The sequence below is a fragment of the Lottia gigantea genome (assembly GCF_000327385.1).
Source record: "Lottia gigantea unplaced genomic scaffold LOTGIsca_3, whole genome shotgun sequence".
NCBI classification, from domain to species: Eukaryota; Metazoa; Mollusca; class Gastropoda; family Lottiidae; genus Lottia; species Lottia gigantea.
In genome coordinates, this window is record NW_008708986.1 from 5,103,301 (window position 1) to 5,122,000 (window position 18,700).

The 18,700-nt window shown below is 31.8% G+C and overlaps 4 protein-coding genes across 4 annotated transcripts in view; all 4 read left to right on the forward strand.

Moving 5' to 3' along the window:
- LOTGIDRAFT_228662 (hypothetical protein) overlaps positions 1-1,327 on the forward strand; it is a gene marked incomplete at its 5' end in the record, with an annotated part of 8,927 nt that extends 7,600 nt beyond the window's left edge. Inside the window, 3 exons of the mRNA XM_009057343.1 lie at positions 96-443; positions 831-956; positions 1,143-1,327. Coding sequence (XP_009055591.1) covers positions 96-443; positions 831-956; positions 1,143-1,249 — 581 coding nt within the window. The 3' untranslated portion in view covers positions 1,250-1,327. The remainder of the gene's footprint in view (positions 1-95; positions 444-830; positions 957-1,142) is intronic.
- A 2,169-nt stretch (positions 1,328-3,496) lies between these two features.
- Positions 3,497-7,692, forward strand: LOTGIDRAFT_228663 (hypothetical protein). Its single transcript, XM_009057344.1, has 9 exons — positions 3,497-3,636; positions 3,904-4,224; positions 4,490-4,798; positions 5,067-5,345; positions 5,870-6,211; positions 6,477-6,599; positions 6,805-6,906; positions 7,028-7,189; positions 7,435-7,692. The coding sequence occupies exons 1-8, from the start codon at positions 3,576-3,578 to the stop codon at positions 7,174-7,176; spliced, it is 1,686 nt and encodes a 561-aa protein (XP_009055592.1). The 5' UTR covers positions 3,497-3,575; the 3' UTR covers positions 7,177-7,189; positions 7,435-7,692.
- Positions 7,693-8,159: 467 nt separating this feature from the next.
- LOTGIDRAFT_228664 (hypothetical protein) lies at positions 8,160-13,160 on the forward strand. Its single transcript, XM_009057345.1, has 9 exons — positions 8,160-8,616; positions 8,732-8,897; positions 9,549-9,658; positions 9,899-10,024; positions 10,269-10,433; positions 10,775-10,890; positions 11,088-11,211; positions 11,476-11,484; positions 11,755-13,160. The coding sequence occupies exons 1-9, from the start codon at positions 8,565-8,567 to the stop codon at positions 12,504-12,506; spliced, it is 1,620 nt and encodes a 539-aa protein (XP_009055593.1). The 5' UTR covers positions 8,160-8,564; the 3' UTR covers positions 12,507-13,160.
- Positions 13,161-15,666: 2,506 nt separating this feature from the next.
- On the forward strand, positions 15,667-16,767 carry LOTGIDRAFT_209481 (hypothetical protein). The gene is made up of 2 exons (XM_009057346.1): positions 15,667-15,888; positions 16,347-16,767. The coding sequence occupies exons 1-2, from the start codon at positions 15,777-15,779 to the stop codon at positions 16,550-16,552; spliced, it is 318 nt and encodes a 105-aa protein (XP_009055594.1). The 5' UTR covers positions 15,667-15,776; the 3' UTR covers positions 16,553-16,767.
- Positions 16,768-18,700: the final 1,933 nt, after the last annotated feature.

Below are 18,700 nucleotides of genomic sequence, written 5' to 3' on the forward strand. Positions count from 1 at the left end.
TTACTATAGCTTCTCTCAAAATATTTAATCCAATACTTGATCACATAAATATTTTAATCAAGCAGTAACACAATCCATTTATTATTTTCTTTCAGTCCATCCAAATCTTTATAATGTAGAAAGAAATAATAATTCATTGGTTGGACAGAATGGTAGTTTTTCTTTGAAATATTTGGAAGATCAAACTGTCAACGTTTCATGGTACAATAATGACACAGACTTACAGACTAGCAGCAGAATAACAATAAGGGAAGAACCAGCAGAAATCAGTCATCCTTATAATAATACTATTAAACTATCTGGTATAAAAACTATATTAACTATAACATCAATTAATATAACTGATCAAGGAAATTATACCTGTCAAGTATGTAACCAATATGGATGTTCTCGTAAAACATTTGAAGTGGATGTGGTATCGATGACAAAACAAATCGGTACAGGTAAGGAAAATTATTTTATGTAGTTAATCTTATTATGATTATGGCGTACCTATTCTCACCCTTGTAAATACTTTACCTTATTATTGACAGCAAATATCCCTTAATCATAAAGAAAGCTCGCACATTATCCCTATCAAAAGGGAACCCAGAAATGTTTATATAGTTGTATAAGTAGTGGTGCGTGGTGAATGCTTACTTTATTTTATTTTACTTTACATTATACTTTATAGTATGCTCTTTTAGGAATGTGTGACTTACTCTAAATCTAAAAAAAAAATCACACGAGCACAATAACTATTACAGCAATTTTGTTATTGCATTTTTCAATCTATACTAACCACTATTACTCGTAGAGCTGAACTTAGCTGCATATTTATATTTGTATAGATGCTGGAATAATTAATGTGAAGACAGTTGTTATTGGAGCTTCGGTTGGTGCAACTATTATACTGATTTGTATTGTAGTTATCATATTTTTCGTAGTATTCAAGAGAAGAAGAACGAAACCGAATGGTAAGATACAATTCAACTGATCGGCTCAGAACAGAATATAATATTGATACGAGTCTTTCGTGTCGACTCGTGTACCTCGTGTAAACTTTGAGTTTTTTTTCATAAAAAATTTGTTATTTTTACAATTTGTACCTCAAAATTAGTTATTTATATTTTTTTCACACGTGTGATTTTGTTATCTTTCAGTTGAGATGGAAATTATAAAGAATGATTTATATATAAGTTCAGATCCACTGCAAGTATTTCCATTTTTCATAAGTCCAATCAAAGGCAGAAAAGTTGCTCTAAGCTAAACTTAGTTTCATTGAATTTATAGTACTTTTTATTATTATTATTATTATTATTATCATTTGAATTCGAAATTTGTACATACGCTTATTTTCGTTTTTCTGTTTCTTTGTTTGACATGGAAAATTTAGGCTATAGCAAGCACTTGCTTTGCTTCATATTATAACCATACAATTATTAATCGCCACTATCTCTCCATGTGGAGAAACCAATGTCCGTCTGTTTGTCTGTTACATTTCCTGCTAAACCCTCTCGAAATTAGTTTTAAGTCAGTTTTGATAAAAGTGTATACATAGATAAAAATAAATTTCGAATTTGAGCATTTTTTGAGCGAAAGACCTCTGCTATCTCGCATATCGAAAAAGTTATTGTTCAGTTATTTTTGATTTTCACGATTTTCATAAAACTTGGTATGTATGTATATGATCCAAAAATAAAGTACTCTCGACTTTTAACCCCCTATACAACCCGTGTATAAGGAAGTGAAATAGTTTTCATCCGGTTTTTACATTACTTTGAGTATGAAAATACTCAAAATATGAAGATCAAGTGGTAAATTTGGCTGAGACAGAAATATAATAAAGTCAAATCCATTGTTAATCATGTCCGCGACAAGGGAAAGTGAAAATGCAATATACGTACCTATAGTCACTTTAAATATTCTATTTATACTTAACCTGATGTCACCAACACTGTGCATAAATTAATGTACCCCTAAGGCATTTTGTTGCGTCTCCCCTTAGCAATTGAAACCGGTAGATTCGGCAAACCCTCCCACACCCTGAACGAGAGACTGTTTTTTTAGCGTTTTATCGTTATCTGACCCATTTATGTTTCTTTGCAGTCTACATCGTAATATTTTACTCTAATTAAACTTGTACATGTATTTTTTTGGATTAGCTTTAACAGTAAGTTGATGTTCTTATCTGTGATATAGCTAAATTAATATTTAATTTTATATGTTTTTATATAACAGATATTTATGTTTTGTTGATATTATTTTAACTTTTTTTAATTGAATTAGACCATTGTTTCCTAAGCTAATCTGACTGGACAGCATTACTATTAACCTCGTATATTTGTATATTTATATGTTTTGTGCTGTGTGACACTTTAATAAATAAATTATTACAATTATCATAAAGATCAAGTGAGAAATTTTACATTTGCAACGATTTCGAAATAGAACTAATATGACTGCCATTACTGAAAAAGTTGTCATTTTAAGTCGCCATTGTAACACGAGATAGTCAATAGTAATGTACAAATTTATATAAAAAAAATCAAATTGATTCAATCATAAAATTGTTGAAGAATATAGTCATACTGAAAAGAACATGTTTAGTTACGATTTTAAAAAAATATAAAAATTTAATGCTAGGTTACATTTCCCTCTTGGTAGTATTACCTCCAGATTGAAAACCCCAGCTGTCTGTGACATACTGTTCTGATCGTTTTATGCGCTGCTTATTTTATCATTTTCAATCCATACTGTCATTTATACATGTATTGTTATTGATATTGATTCAGTCGTTCAATATATATTTTAAATGATGTCTTTCCAAATGAATTGTTTTTTTTTTCTCTTTAGTTTTTTTTTTTATTCATAATAACGAAAAGATTTTTTCTCACCATTGATAAATGCAAGTGGCATTTGGTACAAGTCATTCACAGACAAACAGATCATTGCAATATTGGATTCTCAGAAAAGATAGTAAAGCAATTGCTTGAAAGATATCTACATTTTTGAATAAATAAAGTTAAGAGGATCTGGAATGTTACTTTCATTGGTGGCTACACAATATATAGAATTAAGAATACCCAACAGAATCATGTTCTGATAGAGTTTAGATACTTTTTAACAAATTTTCTCGATAAATATATGTCTGAATCTACATATCTGTTACCTATGGGTATTTCTTTCTTGTTTCTTGTAATGTGTACTTATTGTATGAAATATATTTATTATTATTATTATAATCCTTCCGACTGTCACCATCCATAATCAGATTCCGTTCTATTCTGTCTTTTGCGGAGTTAAGGTGAGGTATTATTCAAGCTTAAAGCTTAAAATCACAATGGAAATGTTGAGTCCTGTGAGTGGGTTGAAAGCAGACGGACAAGGGTAACATGACCATAAACCACTTTCTCTCTTAATCATGTTATTATACATAACCTACATTGATGATGACAACATCCTTCCCGTTATTAACATGAATAAGGAAGTAAAACTTTATTAGAAATTGGAAGAGATTTTATATCCATGGTGTTGTTTCAACATTAGACAAGTTTTATACTATAGTAATTAGTTTTTGAGCTGATGGCAATGAAATGGGAAGGACTAATAAGATAATAATATTAATAATAGTTAACGTTTTGAAATGCTTTTCAAGTGAGTATATAATTAAGGTAAACATAAATTGAAAATAATGTTGGTAAGAAACGCATGCTTCAAAATTGACATTCAAGCTTCCTGGTATAAACTGCAGGACATTATTTTATTCAGAATTCTTATTATGTTTAAATTGCAATCATAGTATCAATTGAAGCTTCAGGAAATGCAGTTCATGGTGAAAAATCGATTAAAAATGTACAGAAAGTAGCAGTATTCATAATCTAATTTTGTTTCAAATAATCGAATTATTGTTTTTCATTATAGTATCACTTGAAGCTACAGGAAATGCTGTTCAAGGTGAAGAATACACGTTAAGATGTATAGAAAGTAGCAGTAAAGTCATATGGTATAAGAAAAAAAATACAATTGGCTGGTCTCAAGACACATTTAGTAACCCTTCAAATAACACTGGTTGTCTTTTTCATAATAACTCATCTACAAATTTCTATAAATTTAAAGAATGTGGAGTAAAACATGAACTGACGATTAATTCTGTAGATTTTAAAAGGGATAATGGGGTTGATTGGTCGTGTCAAAGGTATGAAGGTGGTGGTAAAGTGGCAACTTTTACTGTGTTGGTGAATGGTCAGTTGTTTGTTTTCTCACTTTATATCCGCTTTATCCTGGAACCTATTTCCAAAATTTTTAAATTTATTGCATTGCCAAAAAGGCGTAAAAAAAGAAAAAAATAAATATAACCCGATATCGTTTCATATACAAAAGAAAAAACTAGATAATTATGTAAAGTAAAATAGTATCACTTCATGAGCATCTTCAAGACAACGTAGCTTCCAATAGCCAACTGATATCATATCAAATCCAGTGTACCTTTTCTTTTTCTTTTCTATAGTTCCACTCAAAAGTGTCGAGATGCGTTCAATTGATCTAGATGAAGATACATTAACAGCACACGAACAACGTCAAATTCACATAGAGTGTGTTACCGAATCTGCTCATTCAAATATAATAGTTGTCCTTCAAGTTTGCAATAGTCGATGTTTTAATTACACAACAACAAGTGACAAACAACCATCAACTATATTTCGAACGTCACTTAATGCAACCCATCTATTGGACAAAGCTACATTACAGTGTATTGCGGAAAGTGCATCAGGAGAAAATCGTGTAACCTCAAGTATGGTTGTCTTGTACGTGTTACGTAAGTCAAAATTGGTCAAAATTACATCTAGATCTTTTTCCACAAGAACAATTAAAATTGAAGTACATTTACATGGTATATCAAACGTCAAATTTTGTAAAATTAGCCCCCATTTCCAATACAGCTGTCCTGGCTTTGTTGTTTACCTAATACGAGGGCAGCATGAGATAGATTTTAGTCAATTAAATTTACTAATATTCAACTTACATAATATGATGATATTGATGTCAATGTCGTAAAGAGGGTGCTATTTGCTTTGATATTTCAGACCATCCTAGGATCCGAATCAGAAAGGAAGAAGGACGTTTATATTGTATTGCTGAAGCTCGTCCAAGGAATGTCACATTTCTACCATGGAAACATACTTTAGATAATATATTAGTGAGAGAAATAGAAGGCTATTATATTAATACTACAGTTTATAGTTTAAATATCACAAATAGTCAGAATAATGGTGGAAATTATACTTGTACTGTTAATAATGGTATACCAGATCCTTATACCAAACAATACTATCAGATGGCATATTATAACTTAGAACTTAAGAGTAAGCAGATACTTTCAAATACAACTCCAGCTCAATTAACATTGCATTGCCTAATGGAATTGGCTTTAAAGGGATTGTTAAGAAGTTTTAAAGAAATTTTATTTGTATCGGGGACAATAATAGCATCAATTTTCAATCGGACATCTATGGTTCTTGCAATTCCACTGAAACTAAGCGTTCAAATGTGCATTATCACATAAGGCACTTCACGATCAGTGACATCATCAAACACTCAATTTTAGAGGTATTGCATAAACCACAGACGTTTGATTAAAATTGGAATGGTAGAAATCAGTGTCCTCAGTACACATCAAAATTGTAGAAAACCTTTTTACCTTTCAGTAAACCTGGGTTTCATAGATATAAATGTAGTAAATGTGTGGAATATATCTATGATTCACTAAAATGTCATTTAGACTTTACAGAAGTTTACTATAGCTTCTCTCAAAATATTTAATCCAATACTTGATCACATAAATATTTTAATCAAGCAGTAACACAATCCATTTATTATTTTCTTTCAGTCCATCCAAATCTTTATAATGTAGAAAGAAATAATAATTCATTGGTTGGACAGAATGGTAGTTTTTCTTTGAAATATTTGGAAGATCAAACTGTCAACGTTTCATGGTACAATAATGACACAGACTTACAGACTAGCAGCAGAATAACAATAAGGGAAGAACCAGCAGAAATCAGTCATCCTTATAATAATACTATTAAACTATCTGGTATAAAAACTATATTAACTATAACATCAATTAATATAACTGATCAAGGAAATTATACCTGTCAAGTATGTAACCAATGTGGATGTTCTAGTAAAACATTTCAGTTGGATTTCAATGAAGATAAACGTATGGAAGGTAAAAATATTGCTTTATGGTTCTGGGGAGGGAAGCGTTTGTCGGTCATCTCCCAAATGTACAGACTTAATGACCTTACATGCTTTCGAGCAGTGATCGATTAATCGGTTAAAATGTTATTTTCTTGGCAGACATGGTGATAATATATTGACAGAAATGGTGTTAAGATGCTTTTGTTGAGATTTGTCTTCCTTGGATGCAGAATGATTAATCTTCAGGTAATAATGTAAAGTTGTCTTAATCGGCTCATACTCTTATTTTCCAGCTGATGAAATAACCGATATGGACACAACAGTAATGGAAATTTTAATAGGATTAGCTGCACTATTTACATGCATTATAGTCATTGTCATTTTCATTGTCTACAAGAGAAGAACGAAATCAAAAGGTGGGCTACTTTACTAAAATTTTAATTTTAAATAAAAGTAGATCGAATCTAATCGTATACGTTTCTGACATTTTCAAATGCGAGTTCATTTCATACTCCCGTGGAAACCCTTTCAACTATTAAATATGCGGGTTGTTAATTTATAATACTTGCTAATCTCTAACGGGTCTAATTCTTACTGTTACATATATAAACATCATTTCAGGACCAATATTACCAGTCATTACAGAAAATGAACTTTATATCAGTTCTGATTTGGTTTGTGATCAACCACATTCCTCTAATACGGTTCCAGTTCAAAAACCAGGTAAATTTTAGTAGCTGAAAAGTCATATTTTTCAACTTTGTAACTTTGCAGAGCTATTGAAATATTGGCAATCTTTGTTCATTGTACGATAGGCCTTGCTGTGAGTTACTCTTTATTTCAGTTGAAATGGAAATTATAGAAAATGATCTGTATGTAAGTTCAGATCTAGTATTTGATGATAATAAAAAACAAGATTTTCCAATCTATGGTCAAGTCAATAAAGTAACATGTAAAAACAAGACCCACGATAATAAATCTTCAATTGGATAATGCTTGATTAGAGGTAAGAATAATTCAAAGAAAATTTCAAGTACTGCGCTTATTGTTTGCTTATCGAAAGGGTAAAAGTTTCTAAGATGTTTATTTCTTGCTATCCTGATTTTAATTAATGGTTCATGATGGGTCTTCCAGTTTCATACCTCTTTTAGAATATGTATGACACTTAATGGCATAAATGTCATTGACATCAGATCAATGTTAGATGGTGATGAATATTGAACATTATTTGAATATCTTTATTTCTTTCAGCTTGTAAATGGAGACAATCTTCAACTTCTTTAAAGGAGCATGGACTTAAAAATGGATTACATTTGGATTCAAATAATTAATCGTTATTGATAATCTACGTATATCTGCTGCATTTTTTCATTTTGTTTTTAATATAACTATCTAAATATTTTTTTCAACTTTTTGCTTTTAAGAATTTTTTTATAAGGGACCCATAAATAAAAAATCTACATAAAAACTCGTTCACTTTATAACTAAGCATTGAATAATTCAATATTTCATCAATAAGCCGAAAGTTGTACAATGATGGTCAGAAAACCTGTTTGCTCCATGATAAATTTAATATAACAGTAGTTTATAGTTTTCATTTTGAAATTTTCATCATTTTTGTTTTGAATGTGACAATATTTCGATAAACATTTAATTTGATTATTTCGATTTTTGTTTGTGGGTGCTGCCCACTGCTCAAAGAGTATTGAAGATGGGTTCCCTTATTTTCATATTTGAAAATGAAAATGCCAATACTTATATGAATAGAAAGTGTGGGTGTTCTAATGACTTGGAAAAATACCAGTTTGTCTCACATGTCCATAATTAATTCATAATTAGCTAAATTACGAGCAGAATTCCATTGAGTGATTGTTCAAGAAAGGTCAAAAAGTCTTTTTTTATTTATCCACAATGTACATTCATGGACATTAATGATTGGTTAAAACTATATGCAATAAGAACATTATGATATGATTAAGAATACATGATAATTCATTAGAAAAAACAATTAATCAAATATTTTGCTTAATTTGACACTGAAAAATAAGGAAACCCATCTTTAAAGGTTACAAATTTGTTCTGTGCGGAGGGGACAGCATTTAAACAGTCTGATGGCAACTAACTGTACACCTTGGCTGTTATGACCAAGTTGATTTTAAACCCTTCGATAAGCTAATCTAATTGTGGATTAACGAATATCCGACTTTATTAACATGATTAGGGATTGTTCAGATTATGAGATACTACAGGATTAGCAATGTCGTAGCAACTGGTTACTATAGAACCAACCTCGTTGATTTAGCCTATAAACATAAACCTAAAATTCGGTAGCTGGATATTTTAGTTGTGATCAATTGAAGAAGACAGGTGTAGAAGTTTCAATGATGGAATATTTATATGTCATCCTTCTATTGATATGTTGGACTTTGAAAGGTACGTTTAAGTTACTTTCCAAACTTTCCGTTTTTATCTCTGGATCATCATGAACATATTTCCAAGAGTCAACACTAACCACCCTTCGACACTAACGAACTTTCATGTTTTACAGGCGAAGCAGCATGTACATTTCCTTCTGATATGATAGATTCTTGGGAGACCAGCAGCATGGGAACATTGACTTTTATCAGTGATTCTCAAGTCAGCATACCAGATGTACTAGGTACAACTCGGACGTTTAATTGTCATGTTAAAACAGGATCCCAATATGTTCTAAGGTAGGCCATTTCTTTATTTGTCTCTGTTGAAATGAATCGAATCCGATGGAATTAAATTAAGATCCTACTAGTCGATTACTTTGAGAATGCCATTAGGCGTGAACAGACAACGCTAACTCTTTTTGAATCTCGGACCTCAATGGAGCATGTACCAAACTATTCAGTCGTAAATCGTCGTAAACTATACCTGACATATATTTCTAAAATATGCTATTTACATGTATTATCTACTTGATCAAACTGAATTGTTTTTAAAGGGTTAATTAAAAATAGATGTACTAATTGATTAAGTAAGCAGCTTACACTAGTTTTGGTGATGGGCCTCATGGTTATTTTTTGTTCAAACCCTTTGAATAAGTTGAAGACATATTTTTCTGCAATTGGTGGTTTATTTGCTTAAATCTTAGTAGTTTTCTAACATTTGCCGTAACGCATTACGAACTAATAAGGTTAACGTTTTAAATAGTTTTAAATAATTAACTGCAGGGTTTTTATTTTTATTTTTTTTTTTTTTTTTAAACTTTCAGATAAGATTTTGGTCTATATTTATCACAAATTTGAATTTTTAGACCTACGAAAAAAAAAAACTATTTTTTTAAACCAGAACATATATGTTCAAAATATGTTCTAATAATTACAGTTAAATTGTAGATCAGTAGATGTGGTGAATACTGTATTTGGAACAGATCTGTATGGAGCCACCTGTTTTGAGTTCACTGCAGTTACGACTTCTGTAAAATATAAATATTTCCACGCAACTCGTAAGTAAAATTATTCTTTTTAAGACACAAAAAACATAAATGATGGTTTAAGTTTTATGCTGCGAACATTTTACTAGTAAATGTCGTGTGCAAAAATACTGTTTTGTTTACATTTCCTATTCTTTTAAGAATTGGGTGATGCAGTGCACGCAGATGCTTGCTTTTCGAACATAACCTATTTCTATAACCTAATCTGAAATAAACATTTAGTTTCAATGACAGAATCTTGATTACTTTCAGAAAAATCGGGAACATCTCCTTTCCAAAGATTTAAATATCCACCATCAACTACTGATAGTACAGCCGCAAATACGTGTGATGAAACTGCTGCTAGTGTTGGGACACATGATTTCATGATAAAGAACGGTAAGTTGTTAATTAAACCTTTAAATAAAAGAAAAAAAATATTGAAAAATGGAGTACACTAATAATTCATGTCTCACAAACTAATTCAACTCTATGTAAAACCTTAAATTTGTACGCTTACATTTCTGATGGAGTTTGGGCTAATGACAATAACTAATGACAACAACACAGCGTTACGCATATCTATGTTATCGAAGTTTGTGGTTGAAAAGAAGAAGACCTGAAATAATTTTTTCCACTACAGATTCCATCTCATCAGCTGTTACAAGATGTCCAGATGCTATTTTAGGTATCTATACCTCTACTGTTGATGGACAATGCTCATCCAATACAACATTAAACGTTTGTTCAAATAAGGAAAAATTATCCTTTGATACCACTTACTGTACCAATAATGTTGCTTATTCAAGTAAGTAAAGGACGATACATTTATATTTGTCAGATAAATTATTTTAGTTATCTTAGGAATGGGTGGAATTGTCTAGTGCTATTATGGTCACGTTTCAACCTAAAGAAATATATTTTAGTGACACTAAAGGCTGCATAGTTTACAAAATATGTACCGAACGTTAATACCAGATCCAAATTTTTTAGTTGCAAAGCACGATAGTTACCATGGAAGATCGTACACTGTAGGAACACATCAGATTTATATTTTTTCATATTATGATATGAGATGATGTCATGTTAATGTTTTAAACTATAAGCTATTATATAATATTGATAAATCGTAATTGATAAATATTTTAGGTGGCGGTGATTTGAGTTGTGTATACTCGGTTGTTGACAATGGAAATACATTTCTTACATTATATAATAATGACATCACAACTGATGAGTCTAACACTTACAAATTTACGTGCATGGTATGTATTCAGTTGGAATTTGAGTTTTTTAAATTCTTCTTATGCTCTCTAAGAAATGCAATATGTTTATCGTTTTATGGAAGGTCTTACTATGAACTATTGCTAGACAAATCTTTGTATTATATAATCATCTAATGTACTGTAATCAAGTCCATATCCTTAAATGGTTCAGAATATGATCCTTACTTTTCATATAGATGATGGCAATAAATGGAACCAACAATATCGTACAAGCAACTCAAAGTCCCCAACATTGCCTGGCTGCACAAACGATTGACACTTCTGCTGGGACAGTCGTTGCAATGGATTTCGAAACCAACGGTAGGTATTTATATAAATATATTTAAAGACATATATTATTTGAAACAAGAACAAATCATTCAAAATATTACACTAAGCTGTGACCAAGAACAAAGTAAGAAACGATCAACTCAACAATAATTTGTAATTGGTGCTAAAAGATTCGAAGCTATAAACCATGTAGAATGTTCCTTTGTGAATACATCATAAGTATCTATATGGATCAGCCTATTACTTAACATGAGACAAATATTTACTTACACTTTTTCTTTCTTGATATTTCAGTTACCTGTGGTAAGTACAACATTGCAATTACTAGTTATCGTGTGGTATAAAAAAATATTTTAGTCATTTACCCTTTTTGAGTGGAACGTTTTTATTTTCTTGAATCTCCAGTGTCCACTGCTTGACTGGCTGAAACTACTGCATTCATCGAAGCATCCCATTTAACTTGTACAGTGATTTCTTATACATTTTATGGATATTACCAAACTTATTTTTCACTCAGTGTGCCTCTTACAAGTTTGTAAAATAATATCAATGTTATGTTTTTATTATCTACAGTTTACGATACCACCACTGCTGGGCCTACGACAACTTCCGCCTCACCACAAAATGAATCACAAATAGGTTCCGCATCAGTAGCAGCAGGAGCATCTATTGCCGTACTTGCGATTATTGTGTTGGTAGTACTGCTCCTGTTCTTCCTCGTATTTAGAAAGGGTGCGCCATACCCGGCTAAAAATTGTGGAAAATGTAGTGAATCTCCAGCATGTAGCCGCTTTCTCGATTGCTTGTCTTGTCAATGCTGTTGTCCAAAACGAGGAGGTAAGGTCCAGCCTGATGCAGAATCTGTCCTTACAACAGAAGAGATCGGTGTTACAGCTAATGACGATTCCACTCAACAAGTCACTGGTAATGGACGTGAAGTTGAAGTTATCCCTGCTCCCGCACCACCACCAACCAAATCTCTTGAAGAGATTACTGCTGATATTAAGCCCAAGACTCTTGCCCCAATAGAGCAAGAAAGGTCCCACAATAACGTCGAAGATGCTGATATTAAACTTCCAACGAAATTACCACCAATTGATAGTCCAAGAAGCGTCCAAACAAAGGAAGTCAAATCAGCACCAGAGACAAAGAAGATAGAAGAAGTTTCAGAAGAACATTCAACAGAAAAGGTTGCATCAACAGCACCAGCTGAAGTATCGAACGAGAATGAGAAGACTGAAAACTACAACAAAACCGAAGAAAATGAGGAAGTAAAAACAGATGGTGCCACAACACATTCTGCTCCGGCTGAAGAGAATTCATAATCGCCGTACATTACAAACTTGGATTCTTTTATTTATACCAAAATTTTTTGTCACCAAGTGCATTTCGAACTGAAAAGTGTGATTTATTTATTGTACATATAATTTGTTGATAAGATTTGATCATTTTATGATGTTATTTTCATGGAATATCTGTATATATACATCCATTATATAATTTATGTACCAATTCATAAGAATTTGTCTAACTAATAATCAGCAATATTTCAGGACAGGAATCACAGATCACAGATTGTAACATAATTTATTTCATTTAACAAAACGATAAAATAGCTCAAAGTAAAAATACGTACCCATGTTCGTTCAAGATGTCCTTTTCTGATCAAGTATATTGCTGGCTAGTAGAAACCTGCCTAAGAAACGCTGTTGTTAGTAAGAAACGCCGTTGTTAGTACATTTGACAAGTCCCCATTTTGAAAGTGGACCAGGTCTTCTATATTGGTAATTAATCAAACCTTGTACAATCGTTGCATTCAATGGTGAATTGTGCTTAATTTTTCATCACTTCCGATGCTAAGAAATAACCCGATCCAAAACTAATTGTTCACGATAGAAATTGTTAATAGTCATGTATATAGTATAGTACATTGTATATTGTTATTATGGTAAATAAATAATTGTGATTTTTCTGAGGATGTTACTTTGTATCGATTGGGCAAGAGTGTGATCTATGGGTAGTTGCAGGACAGACAAGGTTATATCCAAATTGGGCCTAAAATATTGACCAATAAGCTCTCCCAACTGCGCCACAATGGACTTAACACACTGAAATCCTTTTGAGCCCTCTTCTACCAGTGCTTCAAACATATTCTAAAGCAATTGAATGACATTAGTACAGTACTGAACATTCTTTATTCAGTCCCGCACAATTCTTCCAAGAATCCTTTGTGGGACGATTAATAAAGCATTATATTGTCGTACTCGCAATATTGCATTAAAGAAAATCCAAATGTATGCTTGTCTTTGCCTATAATATAGGATCACATCTGGTAACCGTATCTCATTGAATGTAAACCTTTTGTCTGAAAGTAGTGTCATATTTTCATACATATAGGCCTATATAAAGTATGCTTTATTATTTTGCCGGTCCAAATTGATTTTTGTGCGGCATTGAGTGGACAGACTGATTTAATGGGGAGATGACAATTGTCGAGGTTGAATTCCAAATTTAGCTTCAAGAAATTCGGTTTAAAACAAAGGAAGTCACTTTTTTAACTTGATAATGAGGCTAATATATAATAATGATAGCTTATAATAGGCTACCAATTTTTCTTATTTTCGAAATGGCCTTATAAGACACCGCTTATGGGTAAATATCGGTTAAGTAGGATATGTGCTCAAATTGAAAAGAGCAGTCTGGGTTTTTTTGTTTTAGTATATTGGCAGCTTTTGAATTTTTTCGTAGGTCGAAAATTCTTTTTGCTAAAATTTATGAAACCCATACACAAGAATAGAGAGAAACGTGTACAGAATTTCGTTTTGCTTTTTGGTGTCGGAAAATTACTGTTCGGATTTAAGCAAAATAATGTCTAACAGTGGAGAAATATACTACATATATCTCCAAAGTATTCGAAAGATTTCATCTAAAATATATCGAGTCTTTATGATGTCCAAAACTAGTTTAAGCTGCTTACTTATTTAATTAGTACAATACATTCTTAATTAACCCTTTCAAAACTTTTACAAGATAAAAAAAAAACCTTTTAAAACTAACTTAGTTTGATCAAGGATCCACAGTAGTCTTGATCCCCATCCTATGGTTAACTTTATTTCAATTTTTCCCTAATTTGAAATTATTTACTACAATATGCTGTATGGTTAGCAGTGAAACTGGCGCGGATATTTTATATGATAAATGTGTTTTAAATGTTGTTTATTTTATAGTTCTACATAATATACTAATAGAATGCGACAATTTTCAACTGAATAGGATGCCATTCTTGAGCAGTACATAATTATCTCATACGAATTGTAAAACGAATTACTTTATCTTTCTAGCATAAACTTCCTGGTAGAGTTTCTTAAATTCACTCCCATGCACTATCCTTATAAGTTCAGAAGTTGTCAAATTCAGAAAATTGGTATTAAAACACATGTGTATTGTATTTTAAAGGTTTTGAACCAACATGAATTAAGCCAAACTTTCTGTCAAATGAAACAGATCATTGCATACATTCGTTCATCTTCCCATTTTATTCATATTTATTCTTTTAGAATTCTATCTATATATTTATCTATACTTATTATTTACTGTTTCTATTTAATGATGTATTTATATTTGATATGTAATCTTCATTTTGGAGGAATAAAAAAGAATAAATAATAAGTATAAATATAGGCCTATAGATGTCAATAGCATAGTAAAGAAATATTTTCAGATTTAAAGGTGTAATCCCTTTATAAAGTTTTCATTATCAAAAACGTCGTAAACTATACATGAAAATATATCTAGAGTTGGTATATACAATCTATATCTAGCCTATATATCTTCTCGATCAAACTAATTTGTTTTAAAAGGGTTAATTAAAAACGGAGAATACTTAATTGTTAATTAAGCAGTTTGACCTAGTGTTTGGTGTTTGGCTCGATATTATTTTTTGAAACCTTTAAAATACGGAGGAGCCAGTCGTATTGCTCTACAAAGCGTTTATTTAACGCAAATCCGCATAGTAGTTTTCTAACGGCTTTCAAAACAAATAACGAACTTGAAAACGTAGGCCTAATGTTTTTAAATATTTTTCGCGTTTGAAAATTAACGGCTGGATTCTTTTCGTTAAAACTTTCAGATACGTTAAGGGCATATTTGTCTAGATTTTGGCGTAGCCTATAGTTTTCACAAATTTGATCCAAAACAAATTTCGACCTACAAAAAAGCGGCAATGAAAATTTTACATAGGCCTGCAAACTGCCCCTTTAATTTATCTGAAAGTTTCACCTAAATTTGATGCTAGTCCTAATAACTTAAAAGGTTGGTTTTTAATATCACTATTAATTAGTTTTAGTTAAGAGTCATTAACAAAGATTTTAAACTGATTTGCGCCGATTGTTTAACACCGACTAATCTAATCCTCAAATTAGTTTTGGATCAGATATCACGTCACAAGGGTTGTCAGTGGTAACTTGACAACCACTATCAACAAACAAACAACACTATAAGTTATCGATTTCCTGTTAGGTCTCAGAACAACACAAGTCAAATTAAGTGGAGATAGACAGTTAAAGAAGGATATAGTCATTAAAAAGGTAAAAACAATGGCAGACACAGTACAGACTTCCGAATATGGAGCTGGTGGTGTACCCAAAGGAGCAAAAACACACGAATATTACAGAGTACAAGATATACCTGCCCGCTTTGATAATCCAGGTAGGCTTATTAAATCGTATTCATGTGTACTAGGTCGAGTACTGTATATAATATATTCACCTTGTTACAATGGTGGCGTTTAATAGATTACTAGTCCTGATATAGGCCTATCGGTGATCTGAGATTAATTCAGCACACTGTAATCTTTTCGTATGGGCCTACTTGTAATATATTAAGGGCTGTCTCATAATTTAAAACTTCACTGGGCATTGGTAGGTATTCAAAGCCGACCTAGGTTTGTTAAAACAAAAATGTAGCCTGTATTTAAGGATATAAATCATACCGGTATGTAAGATCTGCATTCCCTGATAGTAGGCCCAAGCATAAAACCTTGTCTCGATACATTATATATATTATGTTATCATCATTAAAGTAAATATGTCACTGATATCCATTAAGACATGCCATGATCAAATCAATAAGTTGTCAGTCCATGATTTCTTAATTTTGTATTCCAGATTGGTTCCAAGGTTATGGTGGAAAACAACAGCATCCCATGTACAGAACTACTTCCGCATCAGCCTATGGGTCCAGAGCACCATCAGTTCATACCTTACCAACAACTTTCCATGGAAAATCACAACAATTCTCAGAAAAATTAGGCAAATGTGGCATGTACAGAAATCATTCATTAAACACAGCTAAAGATCAAAGTCCTGTGTGAAACAGAAATTTTATGATGGGACTTTATAAAGACAATATATGGAACGATCGACAATGTTGCTGATAGAATCAGGAGTAGTCATTGGCAGGTTATATGTTAGCTGCTCATTGAGATTCAACATTCTAACTACAATTTATGTTTTATGTTAATAAGTGTATTTATATAAACTGTGATGTTTTAAAGTTAACTATACCGAATAAAGATATTCAATTATATGTATGTTCTGCTCTACAAACAATTTTTACACGGCATCTTTCTGTCACATCCAACAATTGAGACATTTAAAAAAAAAATTACATTGGGTAATATAAAGTCAAAACCCGTATTCGGGATACGATGCTACCATCTGCATGATTTTTTAAAATTAGGAGTTTTACAAAATTATATACTTAGGTCATTGCCCTTTTGCCCCTAATTATTGAAACGTGCTGCTTTACAGTTTCATAGCCTTTGAAAGTTATACATTCACATATAGGGATGTAGGATTTTGGACTTTCTAACCATTTTGAGATACCATGTTATAAGAAAGCCGTAAGTATAATATATTCAATCAAAAGATAAAGCTTGCGAAAATTTGAGAGCTTATTTTTTTATTTTTCATGAAATTGAGGCAAAATTTTCTGCAGTAGTGGATGTTAGATTGTGACCCACTTCATTTCCGTTGTATGTAGGTTTGAAGGTTCATGATAACATCTCGTTAAATTCTGAAAGGGCATCTTTGTATGTTTTACTGCCACTTTCCACAAAACCCCCACCAGACGCTCAATGGAAGGTTTGCGCCTGTTGCGCTTCCACAGAGATGCATTATTTATTTTTTTTCAACCCATTTTGTCAGTCTGTGGAGTCTGGCGCTGCCACTGGATCCCTTACAGACGAGAAGAATTTGTATTTTTTCTTTTAGAAAAGAGCAGTGCCTCAACTACCACAGGGACCTAACGGGTTCACTCCCATAAGGGGCCCCTCATCTAGTTGAACTACTCTGTAAAAGAGATGTAAACACGTTTTGACGCTTTGAGGCCTACTTGATGACGCGAAAATAAAATACAAAACAATTCCGCGTCTTCCTGCAATTTGTAAAAAAAAGTCAGACTTCATCTTAAACTAATTGGCTAATAACTTGAGATAGCTGTTCGGGAAAATGAACGACTTATAACTTATACATGTAATTTAGAATATCGTCATAGGCATAGATTAAAGAAAGTTAGATATTAATTATTTTTTGACAAACCCAATGTAGGCCTACGATCCTCTTACAATAAATGACCCCTGAAGGTGAAATTCATATCAAGACTAATGAAAATGAATAAATTTCTTTACACCATAAGCCTATCGCTTTGATAGAAATAAACCAATTTCATCTTTATGTTGGTAATTCATCTCTAGTACCTCGACAGTTCTCTGATAATTGCGCAGAACATCATATTGAAGAACATCATATTTCGCAGAGCAACAAATTGTCGTCTGCTTCAGTTTAAAATAGTTTGAAGCAGAGTTACCGTTAATTGGTCAATTGCCAGGTGTCGCTCTTTACAGGTAAACAAAATACCTGAACGATAATCATAACGGTAAATATCTAAGGACGCTAAAATAAATAATCGTAAGTTTTTTTTTATTTTGTAAATATTAAATGATCATATCTATGTCTTTTTCTTATTGCGTTTAAAATTTGCAGATTTCAGACTCTCTCCATGGCTTTATCGGTTCTTTCTCATTTTGCGTATGAAAAATTGATGTTGTACATATGCCAAGTGAAGAAACTGAATGGGTTTATACACGTTCTGATCACGATAAGAAAATGGCGTTAATAACGGTAATTTATTTTACAAGATCAATGTTGGTTCTTTTAAGACCAAATTGATAGATGACAGCTACCAACTTAACTGGACTGCATATTACTGACAAGGGGTAGGCCTATAACCAGGAACAAAATTGCAGTGACATACTGGCAGTGATTTGCATCTGTCTTTGAAATTTGTGATTGGTCCGTATGAATTGCATTCTTTGGAAATAACTTTCTTGTTTTTATTGTCATTTTTTAGTGTCCCTTAAATACTCTTGTTTTGTATTTAGTCTACAACATCTAATTGTTAAGAATGTTGGACTATAAGAGTTACAAAAATGTCTCACAAAATCAGGTAAGGCTTTTTA